Here is a 19,099-nt window from a genome sequence, read left to right as displayed (position 1 = left end):
ACGATAGCCTACTTACTGAAGGTGAATGCGTTATTTTGTTTGTTTCGTTGTTTCCTACTAACATTGTTAGCGAACGTATTATATGTAAAATCAATTTTAATTGGTCCTGTTCGACGTTCACGTGAATGTAACATTGAACAACATCTTTTTGAAGGTGTTATCTACAGAAAAACATGCTTGGGCGAATAAATAAATTCTCAATGCTTAAAAACGGCAGACTATTTCATTATTCTTTGTTCCTATTGCTGTACATAAAAGAATCTAAATTCGGACCATTTGTATCGTTAGATTCCTTTCTATTTTTCGAACTGAACCCGATATTTAGACAGAGAATATGCGCATGAACTCCCGATGACAATATTGTCGATGAAGACAGTCGGGATGGCTTTAAATGTAGGCCTTTGTAGTAAAATCGGAAACTGTAAAGTTACAGGATCACAGCTAAGGGGTCGTGTCTTTGGCGGCGTCCCGCTTTGAAGTCTAAAAAATATGGTAACTCTATATATATGGAAATAAGTGACTAAGCTAAGATGTGTATTTATAAATTTTACAATACATGGAGGGAGGTAATATCATTTCTTGGGAGTTTTGTTCAAGCCAAGATCACTTTATACTGCACAATTATCTTCCAATTCCCGAATCGAAAAATTCTCTCCGCCATTCTTGAAATTCTACTGTTGGAATTGAATCCTCACACCCGGAAGGTGTACAAGCTCTTTGTTTGAAGTTTTCCGGTGGCTGACTACATTGATGAGGTGGAACGTTCTGCAAAACATAATTTATTCATTTCTGCCAATTAGTATATATCAATTTAATATTTCAAATTTTGCACTATTCCAACACAGGAGAGATTTCAAGTTTCGACATCTTGGATATTTGAACAGAATAGCCTATATATAATGGCGTCGATTTATAATAAATAAAATTCAAAAACAGAAGAATACACAAGATTACGTCATTAATTAACAATTTTATAAACTTCTTACACGACGTCCATTCATGCATGATCGAAAAGTTGTTTGATAACCGTCACATTGATCCGAATTCGTTGGGGTAACTCGGCATGCTGACCAAGGTTCCCACCTACCCCATACATAGAAACTTGCTCCTCCTATTTACAACAAATAGATTTGTAGTGGTTAGTTAAAAAAAATTCAACTTTTTCGCTATCTAAGGCGGACAGGTTGAGGGGTATCAACAAATATTTCGATTGACCAACGTAGAATCTAACAACAATTTATTGTATCTTACCATGACACGAGTTCGTATTACAATCATCAATTTTGAAAGAATCTTGTATTCCACAATGGCTATCTCTAACATCATTTCCATTCTGATCGTGACATGTCCTAGACAAAATCTCAGTACCCCCTCCACAAGAAACAGTGCATTCGGAAATAACGTTCCAAGGACCCCAAGTAAAAGCTAAAATAAGTAAATATATATATGTACAATAAAGCATTGCAACAATTGTGAATACTCGCGATCCCACAACTAGAAATGTTCAGCAACTTCTAAAATTAGTATAGTAGTTTAGTTATCTCAATGAGAACAATGTACCTGTAGCCTATATATATATAGAGAGTAGCAAGTAGACGTTGACGGTTAACACATTGTCCCAAAAAATATATGAATAGCAATGCGCCGAAAAAAAAACGCGGAAATCTCAGAAAATTTGACAACACGTGGCATCGTATGAAAACGACGATGTAAAAATCTATTACATCCGAACAATTATAACGGTTCGTTGGTGAAACATAGGCGGTCTTACGATACTCCGGATATAGTGAGATTGCTCCTAAATATACATAAATTTGACATCTTATTCAGTATTTTCCAACAGCGTCTTTTTCGGTTCAATATTAACGTAATACAGATTGCTCCATTATTACTTCGAAAGTAAAACAGAGCATGAAAATCGGAATCACATTATTCAAGTGCCTTTTATTATGCTAGTGTAGCGAATGTGCATTGCGTAACTATGGATTATAATCTATTTAAACCTTCCATATTAATAGCATGTAATATTTCGCAAAATAGGCCACATTATGTTTTCGCACCAGCGATAATGCATTCTCTCGATAATGCATTCTCTTTCTCGTTTCGACCAATTAGATGACGTCGGTATGTAACATGATCGAAAAAGCTGCAAAAAAGGGAATATTATTCGCGCTCGTAACACTCTCACTCAATTGCATTTTACAAATGCCGGTACCTGCCGACCAGCTGGAAAGGTTAACTGCTGCGTGAATGTTTTACCGAGCAATTTTGGCGCCGTTTTGACAATAAATGTTTTTTTTTTCGAAGTTAGGCACTTTTCAGGTACCTGCCGACCAGCACAAATATATATCACTTTCCAACTTTCAAACCCTAGTCACTTTAGTGCGCATGTTTGACAGAAATTAGGCGACCCCGAAAAATCTTCACGCGACCCCATCCGGGGTCTTCACCCACAATTTGGAACTACTGATCTACTGTACAATAGTCTTACCCTACCGCTTGTTCGCCACATAAAAAGCTCATGACAACTTTATTATTATTGTCCAAACAGTTTCTTATGGATGTTACTATTCCAACTCCACAGGTTACACTACATGTATTTCTCCAAGGACCCCAGTTGTATGAAATTCCTGAAAGTCATCATTGTATGATTGAAACATGTAACTAAATATCAAATTTTTGAAACCGAAAAAATTCTTAATTATTTGTGTTTTTCACTTTGTAATGTATATTCACCACCGTAACGTAATTTGAAATAAGATAAATACGCCGAATCGGGTAATTGTGTGTTAATGCGCATCTCTAAAGTAATATGATCAAACCCATAGGACATGCTTTGCGTTTACACGGTCTTGTAATCTGATCTCGCCCCTTGCAATATTCTTTATCGACAATGCTATTTCTTTCATCCAAGCATCGGCGTATGTTACGGCGTTGTCCCGTTCCGCAAGTTACACTGCAAGATTTTTTCCATGGTCCCCAACGATAAACTGGAATATTTAATGTTATATTAGTGAGTGTTATTATGGGAATATAATATATTCTAGAGAAGAAATTATTTTGAATGTATAGGTAATGTCTTTGGCTATGTTAGGTATTAGACTTCAATCATTCTATAAACGAAATTAAAATTTAATGATAACGATTTCCAACAGATAACGAATTAGCCATTGAGTCAGTCGAGTTTATTTTATTAGCCAGCAAAAAACAATCTCATACAATATTCAAACAAAAAATTAAAAAGGATAATTTACGGTGAGTACCGTGTGGTTTTGCCGAATTATATATATAACTAAAATATCCTAACAGAAATAAAACGAAAAAAAATCCATAGGTGGCGGTGCAATAGTATGCAGGTGCAATTGTCGTGGGTTCAAATGTAATGGAACCTATACAAATATATGGTGTAAACCTTATTGTTAACCAAAAAAACAACAATCATTTGTTAACGCGGTGACCCACTTGGTAATCGTACTTTGTGTTTCACATATGCGATTTTTAAGTATCAAGCTATTACACATTGTAGGAAAGGATGAGAATTAATACAGTTCAAGAACAGTCTACCTATCTTTTGCAATCTAAATTGATCAATAAACATGGAGCTTATCATTGCATTTTGAAATAGCTCATACCACACCTTTACATGGAGGCATGCGACACGATTTTCGTTCAGACGATAATCCGGGTGGGCAGTTAGCGTTGTCAACTTTGTTGTGATCCTCATCGAAGCAAGATCTTACTCGTGTTTGAAAGCTGACTCCACATGTAACACCACAGTGAGTACTTTCCCATTCTCCCCATTCGTATACTACAAAACAAATCAACAGATTATTCGACCAGAAAATATAATTAGGTGCTAAACGCTATGCCGTATATAGCATAAGTTAAGTTAAAGTAAGTCGTAAGTCATCACGTAAGTTAAAATGTAGACGTCGAATGTACTGTCGCAAAAAGGGAGTGTAAGCAGTGGTGGGATTCAGCCGGTTCTATAGAACCGTCTCACGGAATTTTATGAGATCCGCGAACCGGTTAGCTTTACTGGTTAGTGTCAGTGTTCTGTTTGTAACAGAAACGTTTGTGATGGAACCGGCTGACAAAAAATTTGAATCCCACCACTGAGTGTAAGGTAACAAAATTGGCAAGAAAGCATAAATCAGTAATACCACTCAAGCTTCTGTATTGAAACCTTCCCTATTTAAATGCATTTGGAATATCAGATTTTTTGAGCGGACCAATTTTACGTTTTTCACAAGTAAAATAGTCCTACATTGCATTGAAAGCAAAGACAAAAAATAAATTAGAACCTCACTTTTGCATGGCGGAGTCAAACACGTTCTGATTTGTGTTGAATTCACGCCACAGTTTTCAGGAGACACTTCGCTGTTTTTTTGATCGAAGCAAACTCTTAAAATAAATTCAGTTCCAACTCCGCACGTCACGTCACAAGGGCTTTTCCACTCTTCCCAGTGATATTCTGATATAAAAGCTCTAATTTTAATGTACATGAAACGCAGTGCAGTGTTCTAGCATTTCAATAATATTGGGCATAAATGATGCAAATGAAATGAATAGTGCAAAAAAAAAGTCTTCACCCACGTGCCATTTCGGGATTTTATGCAGTGCTCGCGTACCACCTACAAAAGTTGATCAAGCCGAAGACAGTCATAAATTTTCCGCCTTTCTGACAACACAGTCACCAATTTAATGCGTCCGTGCCTGATATCATCAGGGATGGGGATATCCGCTCGCACTCTCACGCGGTTAAGCCAGAAGTTTATTGGAGAACAATCCTTGTGTTTTGTCTCTGCTGTTCACAAATCAGCTTGAACAGCCGCCTACTCAGTGCTGAAATTTACTATTTCGATAATTCAGTTCAAGCACGATAACAACCTCGGTGCGCTAAGGGCGAATCTGTGCGCGCATCAATCCTAGGCACTCTATGACGTCACAGTGGTGAGAGAAAAAAGACGTTTCTTACCACGGACATAATTTGCCACGATGCCTCAACAAAAACTTAAAATATTATATACCCCATCTCAACTAAGAACTCCCCTAGGTCGAAAGAAAGAAATTTAGTGAAAGAATGTAGGCTTCTCGAGTACCACATACTTCGCATACCAGTAGTTGTACGCGTACCACAGTGGGCATTGTTTTTCTGATTTTCCCAAATCTCCACCATGAAAAAAATCAGTTTATTACACTGAATTAGGGAAACATATATAGTAGAGCACAACACTACTTAATTCAATCTTGTCAAAAAAATTTACCAACTGTTTTCCTGGCGAACTTGGAATAGGTTTTTTGTAATCAACCATTCTTCTTAAATGAGACTCAAGTAGCATTTAGAAATACCAGTGAATCCTTACACGCCATTAGTCGTTTTTACCGTGGAAATATCGAAATTCACCATGCGTAAAAGTTAATAAATTAAATATTGTTGATCAACAAAATTCAGAACGATGTTCCGAACGAAAAATAATTCTCCCGACCGACGACCTTATTATCAATATCAAGGCAATCTCGATCACGGATTTATATTCCTATGCCGTTTGGAACGGAACATACTCCGACCCATTCAATCCACTTGGAATCTATAATATGAATAATTTCGACCACGCTAAAAAATTGATCTAGGTATAAGTCCATATATACGTCAGTTAGTCAAAGGCCGAATAGTAAGAATGATATTCTGGTTACTACAGCAACAGATCAATCTAGTCTTGCGTTTGCCATAATTAATATTGAGCCTTCCAACAATTATGGTTAGGGTATTTTACATGAATTACCTTCGCATTCTTTGGCATGCAAGCATTTGCCATATATATTTGTCGGGTAATCGCCGCATAAAATGGGTTCTTCCCGTTTTTTACTGATTTTCTCTTGGCATTCACGAGTCATCTCCACGCTTCCTTCTCCACACGATGCATTGCACTCTCCTTTCCAATCGGACCATGAGTATTCTGTTAATTGTGAAAAAAGCAGTATTTTTACGCAATATCGTTAGCAATATCAGAAACTCGCGACGGGTAGCAAAAAAGTTTGACACGCCCCTGATAATAAAATCTTCAATATGTAACAATTAGAAATCCTGCGCATTGAATTTTCTCATCTTTGTTTAAGAACATAAATAGATTGTGTTACAATAGTGTTTTAATTATTTAAACAACTGTGGTGCTTCAGTTTTGTTTTTTAAACATGACAGTAATAATTTGAAGTTATTCTGAACGTGAAAATTAGGTTTCACATTTGAGAAACTTGCTGCAAGCAGTAACATACAAATCGATTTATCTGTGTGGTCGTTTGTAGCGTTAATATGGTTCTGCCTGCAGAAGTTCAAGAGTAAATTTTGAAATGCTCTGTTAATAACAAAAATTTCTACTACCGGAAAATATGATGGAAGCGCTCGGCATAGCACGCATATGAATCGCTTAGTCCAGGGGTCACCAAACTACGGCCCGCAGGCGAGATCCGGCCCGTGGCGTCCTTTCATCTGGCCCGTAATAACACGAAAAAATATCAAAATGTTCTTTCAAGGGATATTTCCCCGAGCATCGACTTTCTTGTTTGTTTCGTAACATTGGCCAATCAGCAAGATGCAAAAAATGACGTAACAATGGGTCTTTTCTCCTCTTCCCAGATAATTTTGTTACTCGTACAGATTTTCAGTCGCGATTTTGAATTCTATTCGGTAGTTTTTGGTTGTGGTTCGGAAATTTAAGCATGAATCAAATAAGTCGATCAGCATTTTGTCTTCATAGGAGTTGTATTTTCATAGCAGTAATCAAAAATTAGTCTACAAATTGATGTGATAGAATAGGCTAAAGTTCTTCACCGGTACGCAACGTTTTCTGCGAAGGATGCACTACAGGCTTTCGGCGAAACTGTTGCTGTGTACGTTTCTTGTGCTAAAGTGAACGTCGAACGTACATTTTGTGCTAACTAATAGTACTGTAATCTCTCGCGCACTGCCCCTATTTCACAAGTCACATTAACTTCTGTACTGCTCACATGCGGATATTCATGACAGCAATGCTTTGCTAACAGCTAACCTCAGGGTAGTTGTCTAGTAATATTGTTTATTTATTTTGCTGGGATGCTATCTATATTTTGCGATATAGAATTTAATATTTATTTAAGTCTTCAGAAATGTAGAATTTATATTGTTGAATAAAAAGAATGGATTTTCCAACTTTTGTGAATTAATTGTATTGCAGTGACAAAAATATTTGTCCGTTTTAAACATAGTTTTGAGTCATACCGGGCCCGCGGTCAAAAAAGTTTGGTGATCCCTGGAGCTTAGTCGCCGTCATATATTCTGTTGTCACAATGAGTGCATTCACTCGCTTGGATTATTGTTTGTCTATGTTTTACACAGTTTGGTCAATTTATAGCAAACTTTCCACTGCCTAAACTTGGTTAAAATTAATACAACTAGTTAGCACTTATCAGTTCGATAATGCCAAATAAATCCTCACCCTTACAATCTGGAAGAACACATATGTCAATATCGTAATGAATCCCATCGCAATTTTGTGGATCAACGGTATCGTTATGCTCGTTTAAGCAATTACGTCTAAGATACATTTCACCTTCCCCGCAAGTGACACTGCATTGCTCTGCCCATGAACTCCAGTGGTAACCTTCAAAAATACTTTGCGAAAGGATCGGAAAAACACGTGCTTATTTAACAACAAAATTAAGACTATTGCAGGGGCTTGCATTATTATTGGCTTGTTAGCTCATCCAGATGAGATTCTAGTTAACTTTTGCAAGAAAGTTGGCCTAATCATTTTACCTGATTCTCATACGAATTTATAGTAGCAAACTCTATACTAGCAAAAAACTATTTTTCTAAACAGATGTGCAGAGAGTACCAGGTAGGCGTGGTAATATGATCGCAGTAATTGAATTGAAATGTGCACACCTTTGAGGGATTTAGAAATAACCTCCTCTATCCATTCATAGAAATCTGCCACTTTTGTGTAAACTCCGGGTAATCTTGCTGATCCACATTTCTCGGGTCCAAAACTTGTCACGCCGTATAGTAATCCATTACATTCAAGCGGACCGCCACTGTCCCCTCCACAAGTGTCTATGCCGCCGGCCTCATATCTGTCGATTAAGATCATGGGAATTAGCATACAAGAGAATAAACGAAATAGGTCTGAAAGGAAAATGTTTCAGGTGGAAATAAGATGTCAAAGTGTAAATATAGAAGACGGAAAAACAGGACAAGGATGAAGAAGGAGAATCTCTCTACTCACCCGGCGCAAATTGTACGGTTAGGAATGGTATCACCAATTTGTTTGTACCAATCTTTACAAATATTTTGGTCTATTATTTCTACGCTACCTTTTTGTAACTGCTCTGGTAGCGTCATATCTGCAATTAACAAGTTTTATTAATAGCCTGTAGATATATAGGATAAAAAATATTTGTATTAGTCAAGTTTATATGAATTACGTACCATCAACATATCCCCAGCCAGTCACACGACAAAATGACATGTTATCAGCAATATAATCAGGTGATATATCGATAATGGACCATATTCCTCGAGATTTCAGCCACGGAATCTTAATTAGACATATGTCGTTTTCCCAAGTTCGTGACGTATAGTCTGAAGTCCGAATTAAAAAGCATTAACAATAACTTCTTGTATTCAAACATTACCATACATTTAAAATATAGATATCTATAAAATTACGCTACAATTTAGGTAAAACGAAGACTTCACCTTCATGACAAATAATCCTTTCTGCCGTTGTATTTACAGCGTCTGCCGTGTTTCCATATTTACTAGTCGTCCCCATGGTTATTCTCGTTACAATTTGACTACCCCTGTTTTAAAAGTTTAATTTCATATCATACATTCGAAATAGATACACCCACATCACGTTCATGTTCGTGACATAGTTGTGAAAGAAAACTTCTGTAAAAAAATTTGGAGTGAAATATTTCCCAACCACCGGTCTCCGGAATGGTGCCGTTAGCCGTTTTCGCTGGCCCGTAAGAAATATCATTACTTATCGATCTCCATCGGTAAGTATGTTGATAGGTGTCTTTTAGACTCACGCGATATCTCACGAAAGCGAGGTTGAATCTGCTCCATTTTACTTGTGCGTTCATCATATCTCGGACCAGAAGCCTATTGATTTTGGATAAATTATGTCCTATAATTAGTGAGATATTTTTTAATTGGTGATAGGACACGCGGTGTTGCTATTGACTTTTTAGATTTTTACACCTATGCGGATCAGAAATTTTTGCGAACGATTGTGTGCGTAACAATGCCCTGTCTGCGATGTTTAGGTATTTTGGGTATACGTCGACTTTGTGGCACTGGACGAGTAAAAATATTGAACATGCGGATGCGGAAGATCGATAAGTCGGCGGTCTCCAATCGCTATCTAGTTCTTTCGTTGTTCTATGTTACATAGACAAAGTTACGTGTCTTAAATCTGAAAATACGTGTTCACATGGAAGTTCATAAAACGAACAGCATGTTGGGCTGTTAGAACGAATCTGAATTCTGAATACCTCCTCTCCAGGTGTTATATGCTTGATCATTCAACATTGACACTCTTTTATGTAGACGTGGAGTTATATTGTATGTACTGTATATCAGAAATTATTTGACAGTTTATTATTAGAAATTTTTAATTGATTTGAGCTTTTTGTTCTAGATGCACATTCCATACCAAAACATTAATACAAACCATTACTTATCGATCTCGATCGGTATATTATGTTAATAGGTATTTGTCTATTCCTCTGTCAGACACTTTCGTATTTTACGCGATATCTCACGAAAGCGAGGTTGAATCTGCTCCACACGCATTTTTTTAAATTTTTTCACCTATGCGGATCAGAAATTTTTGCGAATGATTGTGTGCGTAACAATGCCCTGTCTGCGATGTGGAGTGCTTAGGTATTTTGGTTACAGGCCGCTTTGACTTTGTAGGGCTGGTCTAGTAAAATATTGAACACAAGAAGATCTATAAGTCTGCGGTCTCCGATCGCTATCTAGTTCCGTTATATACTGTTCATTTACTTCAATATTTTGTTGCATTTCACGGAGTACATTTCATTTGATGTTATCAGTTTGAGTGGAACCACTGTCGTAATGTAACCCAATTTCAAAAAGGTCAGAACGGAAAAGGAATTCTGTGTTATGATCAAGCAATTAGGCAATATTCAAAATTTCATAACAACAATTTTTGTTTCAGTCCCACGACTATCAGTTTGTAACCAGTAATAGGATTCAGCCGGTTTGCACGGTTCCATAGAACCGTCTCACGGAATTTTATGAGATCAGCCAACCGGTTAGGTTAGCATTACTGAAAAAACATGACTTTTTGTAACAGAGCCGGCTGAAAAATATATATGACATTTGTGTGATGGAACCGGCTGACAAAAAATTTGAATCCCACCACTGTTTGTAACCATTACAATACAGAGTATATACCTTCCGCGTTCGGATTCAGTACTCTATTTTATACTAACCACGCAGTTTTTACTAACCCTTGGAAACAATGAGCAGCAGTCAAAATCCAATCATGTCTTATGAGTGAACCTCCGCATTGATCAGCGCCATTGTCAAGTTCTATGAAGACTTGCCACGGTGATTCTATCAAACTCAGTACAGGGTCTCCCCCAACTACATGTTCGCCCCCTCCTTGACAAGGAATTACAAATTTGTTTGGTCCTTCACACATAGTGTCATTCACGATTCGATCTCCGAGTTTACAACGCCGTATCCATTCTTCAACGAGATAACCATAGTCTCCTTCTATCTCTATCACACATATATCTGATATACGGAACCAAGATTCCCAGGATGCTGTCAAAAAATAAAGTACATTTATTCCAGGAAACAGTTGGGATCTATGAATTGTGTTTGCTAAGAATATTGGTTGTAATGATTGTTATTACAACCATTATAATTTATTATTTTTACAGGTGAAAATAATATAGGACTCTTATAAACTGAAACTAGAAAATCAGGCAGCATGGCTGTTTTAGGTAGACATCTGTAGATAGGATCAATACATAAAAATCACTGTCTTTAACAATAACAGATAAATTTCATTACAGTCTAATGTTACTGTTTTATATGGGGTTCAATTTGCTATCATCACCCGTTGTATATTATATGTATTTAAAGTAGCCTATTACGTGCTTTCGCGCGTATATTTGACTGATATTCAGGAAACCATGCAGACATGCTTCACTTACTATTTTACGTAATGTGATCAATTTCAACGCAAAACATGTATTTGATTTATTATTTGAGTTCTTTTTACAATGAAATTTCGTAAACGATTACATCATTAAGATTAACAGTCCTCACCTTTCTCTTCCAATACGTTGACAGCTGATTCGCATACGATGATGAGTATTGAAATGAGATAATTCAAATGTAAAGTAACTTTCATTTCTTCTGGAATCCTTATTTTTGCAAACAAATGAATTCGTTTATATAAAATTTTTTATTTTTTACTAAAATTGTTATAAGCTTAAATTAGTTCTTACTATTTTTTTCTATTTATTTTGTAAATTGTCAACTTGCCCGTTATTTTTACGTTTTTTCAGCTAGCTTTTAGAAACACTCTGATTCCCTTACCAGTATATTTTTTAAAGAATACCGATTAAAAAAACTGCGCTGCACTTTTATCTTTAGAAGTGGTTAGAGAGGCTGCTATATTACGAAAAACAGACTACTAATACCCTTTCTCTGTATATCAGGTTTCTAAATTTTCTTGCGCTATGCTCTGTATGTTTTCAATAAACTTAAATCTTAATTGGAACTATGATATCATCTACAGCTAATTTCTTTTTTGCGGCAGGCATACATACATTGCAAACTGTCCAAAACTGCTTATCCAACTAATCCATCGCGTACTGATGTTGTCTCGATTGCCCCGAGCTATTTCACCAATCACGATTCTTCATGAAATTTATTTTATTCATCATTTCATTTAAATTCATTATTTTCCAATTTGCTAGGAAAGAAAATTAGGGTAATGTGGATGCGTTTACTGTTTTTTCTTTCAACATCAAAATAGGCATTTACATGTTACTATTTCAGAAATAGACTTTTCTAGCCTTTTTATTAGCAACATCATTCAAAATATTTTTAGAGTCAATATCTTGACTTAAGCAATCTCGCTTTCTTTGTAGTCTTTCTTGTGCGACCGCAGAACTCAAGCATGTTTTAATTGGTTCCAGCTTTGAAAAGTTTCTTTCCCCTGATTCAACAGTTATTGGCATCGTTAAATAAATCCTCAATGCAATGAAAACACCAGGAAATGTTGTAAATATCTTATTTTCTATCAGGTGTTCGAACATAAAGCAGAATAGAATAATTTAACGTCTAATGGTGACATTACGATAATTTACCATGTATAACAAATCGATATTATAAGGAAGATTATTTCACCTTTTATTTTACGTTTTTCGTAGTATTTTGTATCTCATAAAACTGAAAAGACCCCCCTCAAGGTGAGGGGCCCCATTTGATAAAATCGGCTTGAAACCGACCCTAGTTAAATGTACATCGGCTTGATATCACAGCAATAAATCTTTTGAATAAAAGTGACATGAATAAGGTAAACTGTTTATTGAAAAAATATTATAACAGTCTTAAGTTGTGAACACATTACAAGCACGAATGATAGATCACCAATTTATATGAATGAACAGATCCAAGTCATGGCCATAAAATTCTTATTTTGGTGATTTTTTTTACAGCCGTGGCTTCTCATTTGGATTGCACTTAATTAAAGTGATTCCGATGTGAACACGCATATCTCATTAAAACATTTCTATTATGAGGAAGCCATTAAAATATTTTATGTTTCATCGAATGTAGCACGGAGTAACTGTTTATTTTATGGGGAGTTTGTTCAAATGAAGATCATTTTATATTGAACAATTATCTTCCAATTCCCGAATCGAAGAATTCACTCCGCCAATCTTCAAATTCTACAATTGGAATTGAATCATCACACCCGAGAGGTGCACAAGATCTTTGTTTGAAGTTTTTTTGTGGCTGACTTCATTGATGGAGTGGAACGCTCTGCAAAACATAATTTATTTATTTCTGCCAGCTAGTATAAATTCCATATTTCAAATTTTGCATTATTTCAAAATTATACTATCTCACAAAGAACATATATATTTTAAATTTCGTCATCTTTTGCATTTGAAATAGAATAGCCTATATATTTTGCAGAATGGCATGGGTTTTTAATTACAACAATCAAAACAAAAAAATACTTAAATCAAGATTAAGTCAGTAATTAACAATTTTATAAACTTCTCACACTACGTCCATTTTTGCATGATCGAAAAGTTGTTTGATAGCCGTCGCATCGATCCGAATCTGTTGAGGTAATTCGGCATACTGATCAAAGTTCCCACCTACCCCATACATAAAAACGTCCTCCTCCTATTAAAAGAAATATATTTGTAGTTGGTATTTGTAAAAAAATTCTAACCTCTTTATGTCAGGTTGCTGAAACACCTTCGAACGAAAAATATTTACATTCTTTGCGGTTCGTTTTACTGTCCCGATGTTTATCTTACCATCACACGAGTTCGTATTGCAATCATCAATTCTGAAAGAATCTTAATCCACAATGACTATCTCTAACATTGTTTCCATTTTTATCGAGACATATATATGTCCTAGACAAAATCTCAGTATTTTCGCCATCACAGGAAACGGTGCATTCGGAAATGACGATCCAAGCACACAAGTGAAAGCTGAAATATTAGTGTTAATAAATGAATATAGATATAAGTGAGCATTGGCACAATTGACAAATAAACAATTAACTTTAGAAGCGTTTTTATTTTTTATTGAATGAACTATGTGTTTTATAACTTCATTTGTTTCAAAGTCTTACCCTACCTGTATTTGATGATTTACATTGTAGCAAGCGACAAATTCCTTGTCGCGTAGCCGTTTCTTCGCCACATAAGGAGCTCATGACAATTTTTCTATTATTGTCAAAACAGTTTTTTATTGATGTTTCTATTCCAACTCCACAGGTTACACTACATGTATTTCTCCAAGGCCCCCAGTTGTATAAGATTTTTAAAAGTCATCATTGTATGATGAAAAACTGTATCAGTATATATAATAGTTGGACCTCCTGAAGTATGCGCACCAATATGGCGCACAACCTGAACTCAGGTTGTGTAACACAGTGGTCGGCAACCTTTTTCAAGTGACGGACCGGTAAAGCTTGACCAAACTTTTGGCGGGACCACCTTTATACAAACGCAATAAATTAAACGCATTAGGAAATTTATGTTGACAATATACTAAAAATGACGGTGATGCTATTTAATGTGATGACTGTATTTGTTTGATGGCCATTAACTGTTCCCATATTCGAGATATGGTCGACATTGACACACGTAACGTGTTTCTTACTTCCAGCCTATTTCGTTTTTGTAGTTATTAATATTGAAAACCAGGCCTCACATTAAGATTTCGGGAAAGTTAACAATGCCTGTATCGTTTTGTTGGGGAGATCTTAGTCGGACTGATGAGAGACATTCTTATACGGGCGTAGAGAAAACAATTACCCAGACCCAGCATTATTGCGACATACTGACATGGCAATTGTTTATGAAGCAGACATGTTGCTCAATAGTGTAATGCAGTGGTCGGCAAACTTAATGTACTTGCGGGCCAAATATAAACATTCCTGGTAGCGCGCGGGCCGCAATATTTCCGCCTTCGAACAATCGCTACCATAATTAAACTTCAAATTATGGCGCATTTGCATTGCTACCCTTCTATTGCTGTGTTGAAAGCCTGTCCCAATGAGATGTATATGTGGCGTTTTTTTTATTTTCCAACAATACATTGTTTTTATATACTTAATATCAATGTGAAAGATGATGTTTTTATGGCAACTCGTCGTCCAAATGATGATCTGACAAGCAAGTACGAAATTTAATCTAAGTGTAATGCATTTGGATAAAGCTGCTCAAGGCCATATGTTCTTCCGAACGTGCACATTACACGTTTTGCACTGTCGCACAGATGATCTGTGGCGCAGTCCCGGGTCTCGGGGTCGAATTTTCGACGACTCGTTTCGTAACGAGTTTAACATTGAAACCCTTAACAACTGCGATGCTGACTGGGCATATCGAGCAAACTGGTTTTGGAATGCGCAAGAAAGGAAAATATTTTTCCGTTCAAGCACTTTGGAATGGTCGACCCGCGTCGCTCCGTTTCCCAGACATTTTCAAATTTTAAAAATCAAAATTAACTCGAACGACATGCAACCGACGCTACTTGTTACATAAGAAGCGCCGTACAGCAGCAATTGTCACCGCATAAATTCGTGTAGAGACAATAATAATTTTGGGATTAATTTTCATTTTATTTATTAAATGTCGGGTCGTTCAAGGGCCCCAACAAATTAGCTCGCGGGCCGCATTTATTGCTGATTTTTAGTCGTAGGGTTTGTGGTTAGATTGTAGAGGTTTTATTACGGTCTTGTCCGTTTTTGTGTCACCTCTCTGCGGACCGGCGGTAACCTTTCCGCGGCCCGGTGGTTGCCGACCACTGGTGTAACAGATTAGGGTTCAGGTTATGCGACATCTTGGTGCGCATACTTCAGGAGTACCTATTAGTTTTTGAAACCAAAAAAAAACAGAAATATTTCACTTTGTAGCGTATTTTCACCACCGTAAAGGCCGGTATACACGACAGTGTGCAAACTCACCGCACCGTATTTTCTTTGTTTGTTTTATTTTATTCGTCTGCGGTGGTCTGCGCTGAGTTTATCTACGTTGGCGAACGCTCGAGTAGCGTTTTCTGAACGCAGTTCGCCGTACTGACAGTCTTGCTCCGCTCGTCTTGGTGGTTTCCGAAGGGAAACTGGTTGTTTTTCATGTGATAAGTGAAAGTTTTGAACTATTTTCCTGGTTTTCGAGTTGGCTTTTATAACTAGCCTATAGGCTTCAGAGTGTAGAAGTTCAGAATTACTAGAGCGATTTGTATCATCTGCAGATAGTAGTAGTACCTGCGGGTTCGGACATGGTACCGGTACCGGTACCGTAGTTCTTTTAGCAAAACATAGCACTTTCTTTAAAGGCGATTCAACTAAATTAACCAATACCGATACCTCGTAATCTAGTCATCATTTAGCTTATTTACATCGATTAGGCTACTATCATTTTCAGCAGTATAAAACAATTCATTTGCTGCAAAATTGGACTAGTTCCTGACAAGCCATAGGCCAAGTCTAAAAAACTTAAGTACTCTAATCAGACTACTTACATGGCATACCCATCTCTCGAGCTATCTCTGCCCAAGCATTGCCTTTGAAATCCTTTCGGCGGTACGAGTCCTGTGTGGTATTATACAGGCAAGGATATTCCTCAACTAGAGCAATGAGTTTTTCCTCCATATTAAATTAAAACTGACTATCGCACCTATTCAATTGCTGAAAAAAATCCAAATTAGTGAAAGCTCGATGATTTGAATACCGGTAGTCTAACGATATTGTCAGATTGTAGTAAACCATAAGAACACACTACCCAGCACAAAATTAATTACCATGGGCGGATAGGTACCGGTAGCTAGTTTCCTCTTCATATTCTGTAAAGGGCAAGAATGCGAGAATAAGTGGAAAAACCTTCGAGATAAATATAGGAGGGAAAAGAAGAAAAGGGCAGAATTGAAATCTGGTGCGGCGGCAAGTCATCGGGTTGAGTGGAGCCTTATGAGATCCTTAGAGTTCCTTGAACCGTTTACAGCCATGAGGAGGTGGGTGTTTGAACAAGGAAGGAGCCTGCATTTTCTACATATTGTCAGTGTATCTTTTGATAATAAAGCTTTTACCAAGGAAAGGCTGTTAGTTTAGACCAGAATCGTGTTTTGTAGTTGACCAGGATATGCATAAAGGTAACTTTCAGGGTTCCAACACTAAATAATGTACTATTCGAAGTTTATACAAAAATTTTATTTTTGAGTATGGTATCTTTATCAATTTCCAAATTAGATTTCATATTAAAAAATATGAGGCAAAGAATTAGGAAATGTAAAAAATTATAGTTGAACATATTTCGAACAAAATTGATGTTGAATAGATTTGGACATTTTATACATATTTAACATCTGTGTTCTTTCTCATAGCTATGTTCAGAATCCTAAACTTATTATACAGTATGTCTGTGTAATTTAGGCATCAGTACTTAGGTAGCTCAGAACATTCTTTTGTATAAAGTGACCAAAATTAGGCACTGTAATGTAAGTACAAGATAACGTCTTTCTGCACAAACATTTACAGTACAACATCAAACCTGCCAATGCCGGATACACCATCTTCGAGTGATGTTGATGTTACATTGGAAGCGGTATCAGGTAAGCACCAAAATATGATTTTAAAATATTTTATAAATTTTAATTGTCAGACGTATAATACTGTATTATGAAATACCCTAATATCATGCACTGTTGCAATAAATAAGTTGTATTCGCTTTTCTGAAAAAATGCTTTTGAATTCTATACTATTATATGATCGAATATGCCATTCTTTTTTTAGCAGATGAAACAGACCAATTTCAACCACCTGTGGCAAAAAAGCGTAAAAGCAGCCGGGATGACCTCAGTGCTGTGTTAGAAAAATGGCAGCAGTCATCAGGTAAGTCAAGTCGAGCAGTGATTCTTATAAAGTGAATCGCGGTTCATAACTTGGATGCCTGGAAACCATCTTGAGTCGCTATTTCAAAATAATTGGCGCTCCCGTACGATGTTAACCAAGATGGCGGACGCTTTGAACGTAGTGTGTGTATCAGGTTGGGACATAATTTTATTCCAATTTCCCTTATTTTAGTTCTGTTAAGAATTTGAATTCTAGCCAAGTGCCTTCTGTAGTATTTGTATCTGAAATTAGGGTTGAACCTTAACCTGGTACACATACTATGTTCCGATGTCTGGCATCTTGATTCACGTACTACACGAGTACCATGACACCTACATTATTTTAGTTTAAATTGTTGACTTTCTCATTTGTGTAAATAATTTTTGGTGAAATATTTATGCCTCAGATCACTCAAAAAAATATCTACTTACTGGTACGTATCAAACCAAAATTATATATATATATAAATGTTTCTTGTTTTTAGAGAAAATACAGGAAGATCCTGATGAACTCTTCTTGTTGAGCATGGCTCACGAGGTTAAGACGATGAGTGTGGAAAAAAGATGGAGGTTCAAAGTTGGAGTCATGAATCTCATTAATGAAATTAAATACTCCATTGAATAAACTATTGATATTACTTAAATATAAATTTTCCTGAATATTTTTTTTGTTTTAAATCTTGCCAACTAGATATCATTGCTCAGTAGCTTTCGTACATCCCTGTAAGTGCTAACCCAATAGTGTACCTAAAATGTCAACCAGTCTGGTGATTTACCCTCGTAGTTGCTATTATCTCCACTGCGGCAACATATATAAAAACAAGATGAAAGATTCCGCTAACCAAGTCGGAAGCAAAATTTTTTTTATTCAGAAAAGGTGAAACGAAGCAATAAAACCAAAGAATGATAGGGGGGATAGTGCATTTAGATCGCATTTCGACCACTCGAGAACACATATTTATCCTGCCATGGCAGTGCCCCTTTCTCACTAACAAAATATTCGCTGAATTGTTCTCTAACTTTTACTGCCTCCTTCGCACTCGGCCTTCCAATCTTCCTGATATTTAACATTGCTGAATTTTCTTCGGCCTGCACTGCACCTTCACTGACCTCGTGATCTACGAAATCCGCCTCAAAATAATTAGAATCATATCTAAGAAAGTTGTGAAGGACTGTGCATGCTTTAATGATATAGTCTGTTCTGGCTGGTGATACGCATATAGGCCTGCGGAAAATTCTGAATCGAGATACCATAATGCCAAAGGCATTCTCCACAACCCTGCGAGCTCTCGAGAGGCGATAGTTGAAAATACGGGACCTTCTTGATAATCCGGTACCTGGAAAAGGACGCATCAAATTGGTTTTCAAGGGAAAAGCCTCGTCACCAAGAAAAACGTGTGGTAGTGGCTCCATCATCCCTTCCA

The 19,099-nt window shown here is 36.6% G+C and overlaps 3 protein-coding genes across 3 annotated transcripts; 1 reads left to right on the top strand and 2 right to left on the bottom strand.

The window, feature by feature from the left end:
* Nucleotides 1–517: 517 nt before the first annotated feature.
* On the bottom strand, nucleotides 518–13,997 carry LOC144424468 (properdin-like). Its single transcript, XM_078113808.1, has 4 exons — nucleotides 13,919–13,997; nucleotides 1,252–1,425; nucleotides 987–1,111; nucleotides 518–765 (listed from the first exon to the last, which is right to left on the bottom strand). Exons 1-4 carry the CDS (start codon nucleotides 13,995–13,997, stop codon nucleotides 622–624), a joined length of 522 nt encoding a protein of 173 aa, XP_077969934.1. The 3' UTR covers nucleotides 518–621.
* Nucleotides 2,047–11,495, bottom strand: LOC120331053 (uncharacterized). Its single transcript, XM_078113732.1, has 13 exons — nucleotides 11,354–11,495; nucleotides 10,525–10,843; nucleotides 8,738–8,841; nucleotides 8,468–8,620; nucleotides 8,265–8,382; nucleotides 7,925–8,112; nucleotides 7,476–7,640; nucleotides 5,787–5,960; nucleotides 4,310–4,474; nucleotides 3,638–3,808; nucleotides 2,823–2,990; nucleotides 2,492–2,630; nucleotides 2,047–2,146 (listed from the first exon to the last, which is right to left on the bottom strand). The coding sequence occupies exons 1-13, from the start codon at nucleotides 11,436–11,438 to the stop codon at nucleotides 2,047–2,049; spliced, it is 2,049 nt and encodes a 682-aa protein (XP_077969858.1). The 5' UTR covers nucleotides 11,439–11,495.
* A 2,643-nt stretch (nucleotides 13,998–16,640) lies between the features above and the next one.
* On the top strand, nucleotides 16,641–18,458 carry LOC144424496 (uncharacterized). The gene is made up of 4 exons (XM_078113860.1): nucleotides 16,641–16,798; nucleotides 17,322–17,395; nucleotides 17,578–17,676; nucleotides 18,161–18,458. The coding sequence occupies exons 1-4, from the start codon at nucleotides 16,755–16,757 to the stop codon at nucleotides 18,298–18,300; spliced, it is 357 nt and encodes a 118-aa protein (XP_077969986.1). The 5' UTR covers nucleotides 16,641–16,754; the 3' UTR covers nucleotides 18,301–18,458.
* Nucleotides 18,459–19,099: the final 641 nt, after the last annotated feature.

The sequence above is a fragment of the Styela clava genome, chromosome 6 (assembly GCF_964204865.1).
Source record: "Styela clava chromosome 6, kaStyClav1.hap1.2, whole genome shotgun sequence".
Lineage (NCBI taxonomy): Eukaryota > Metazoa > Chordata > Ascidiacea > Stolidobranchia > Styelidae > Styela > Styela clava.
Note: the sequence above shows the minus strand (reverse complement) of the source record. Positions and strands in the feature narration are given on the sequence as shown.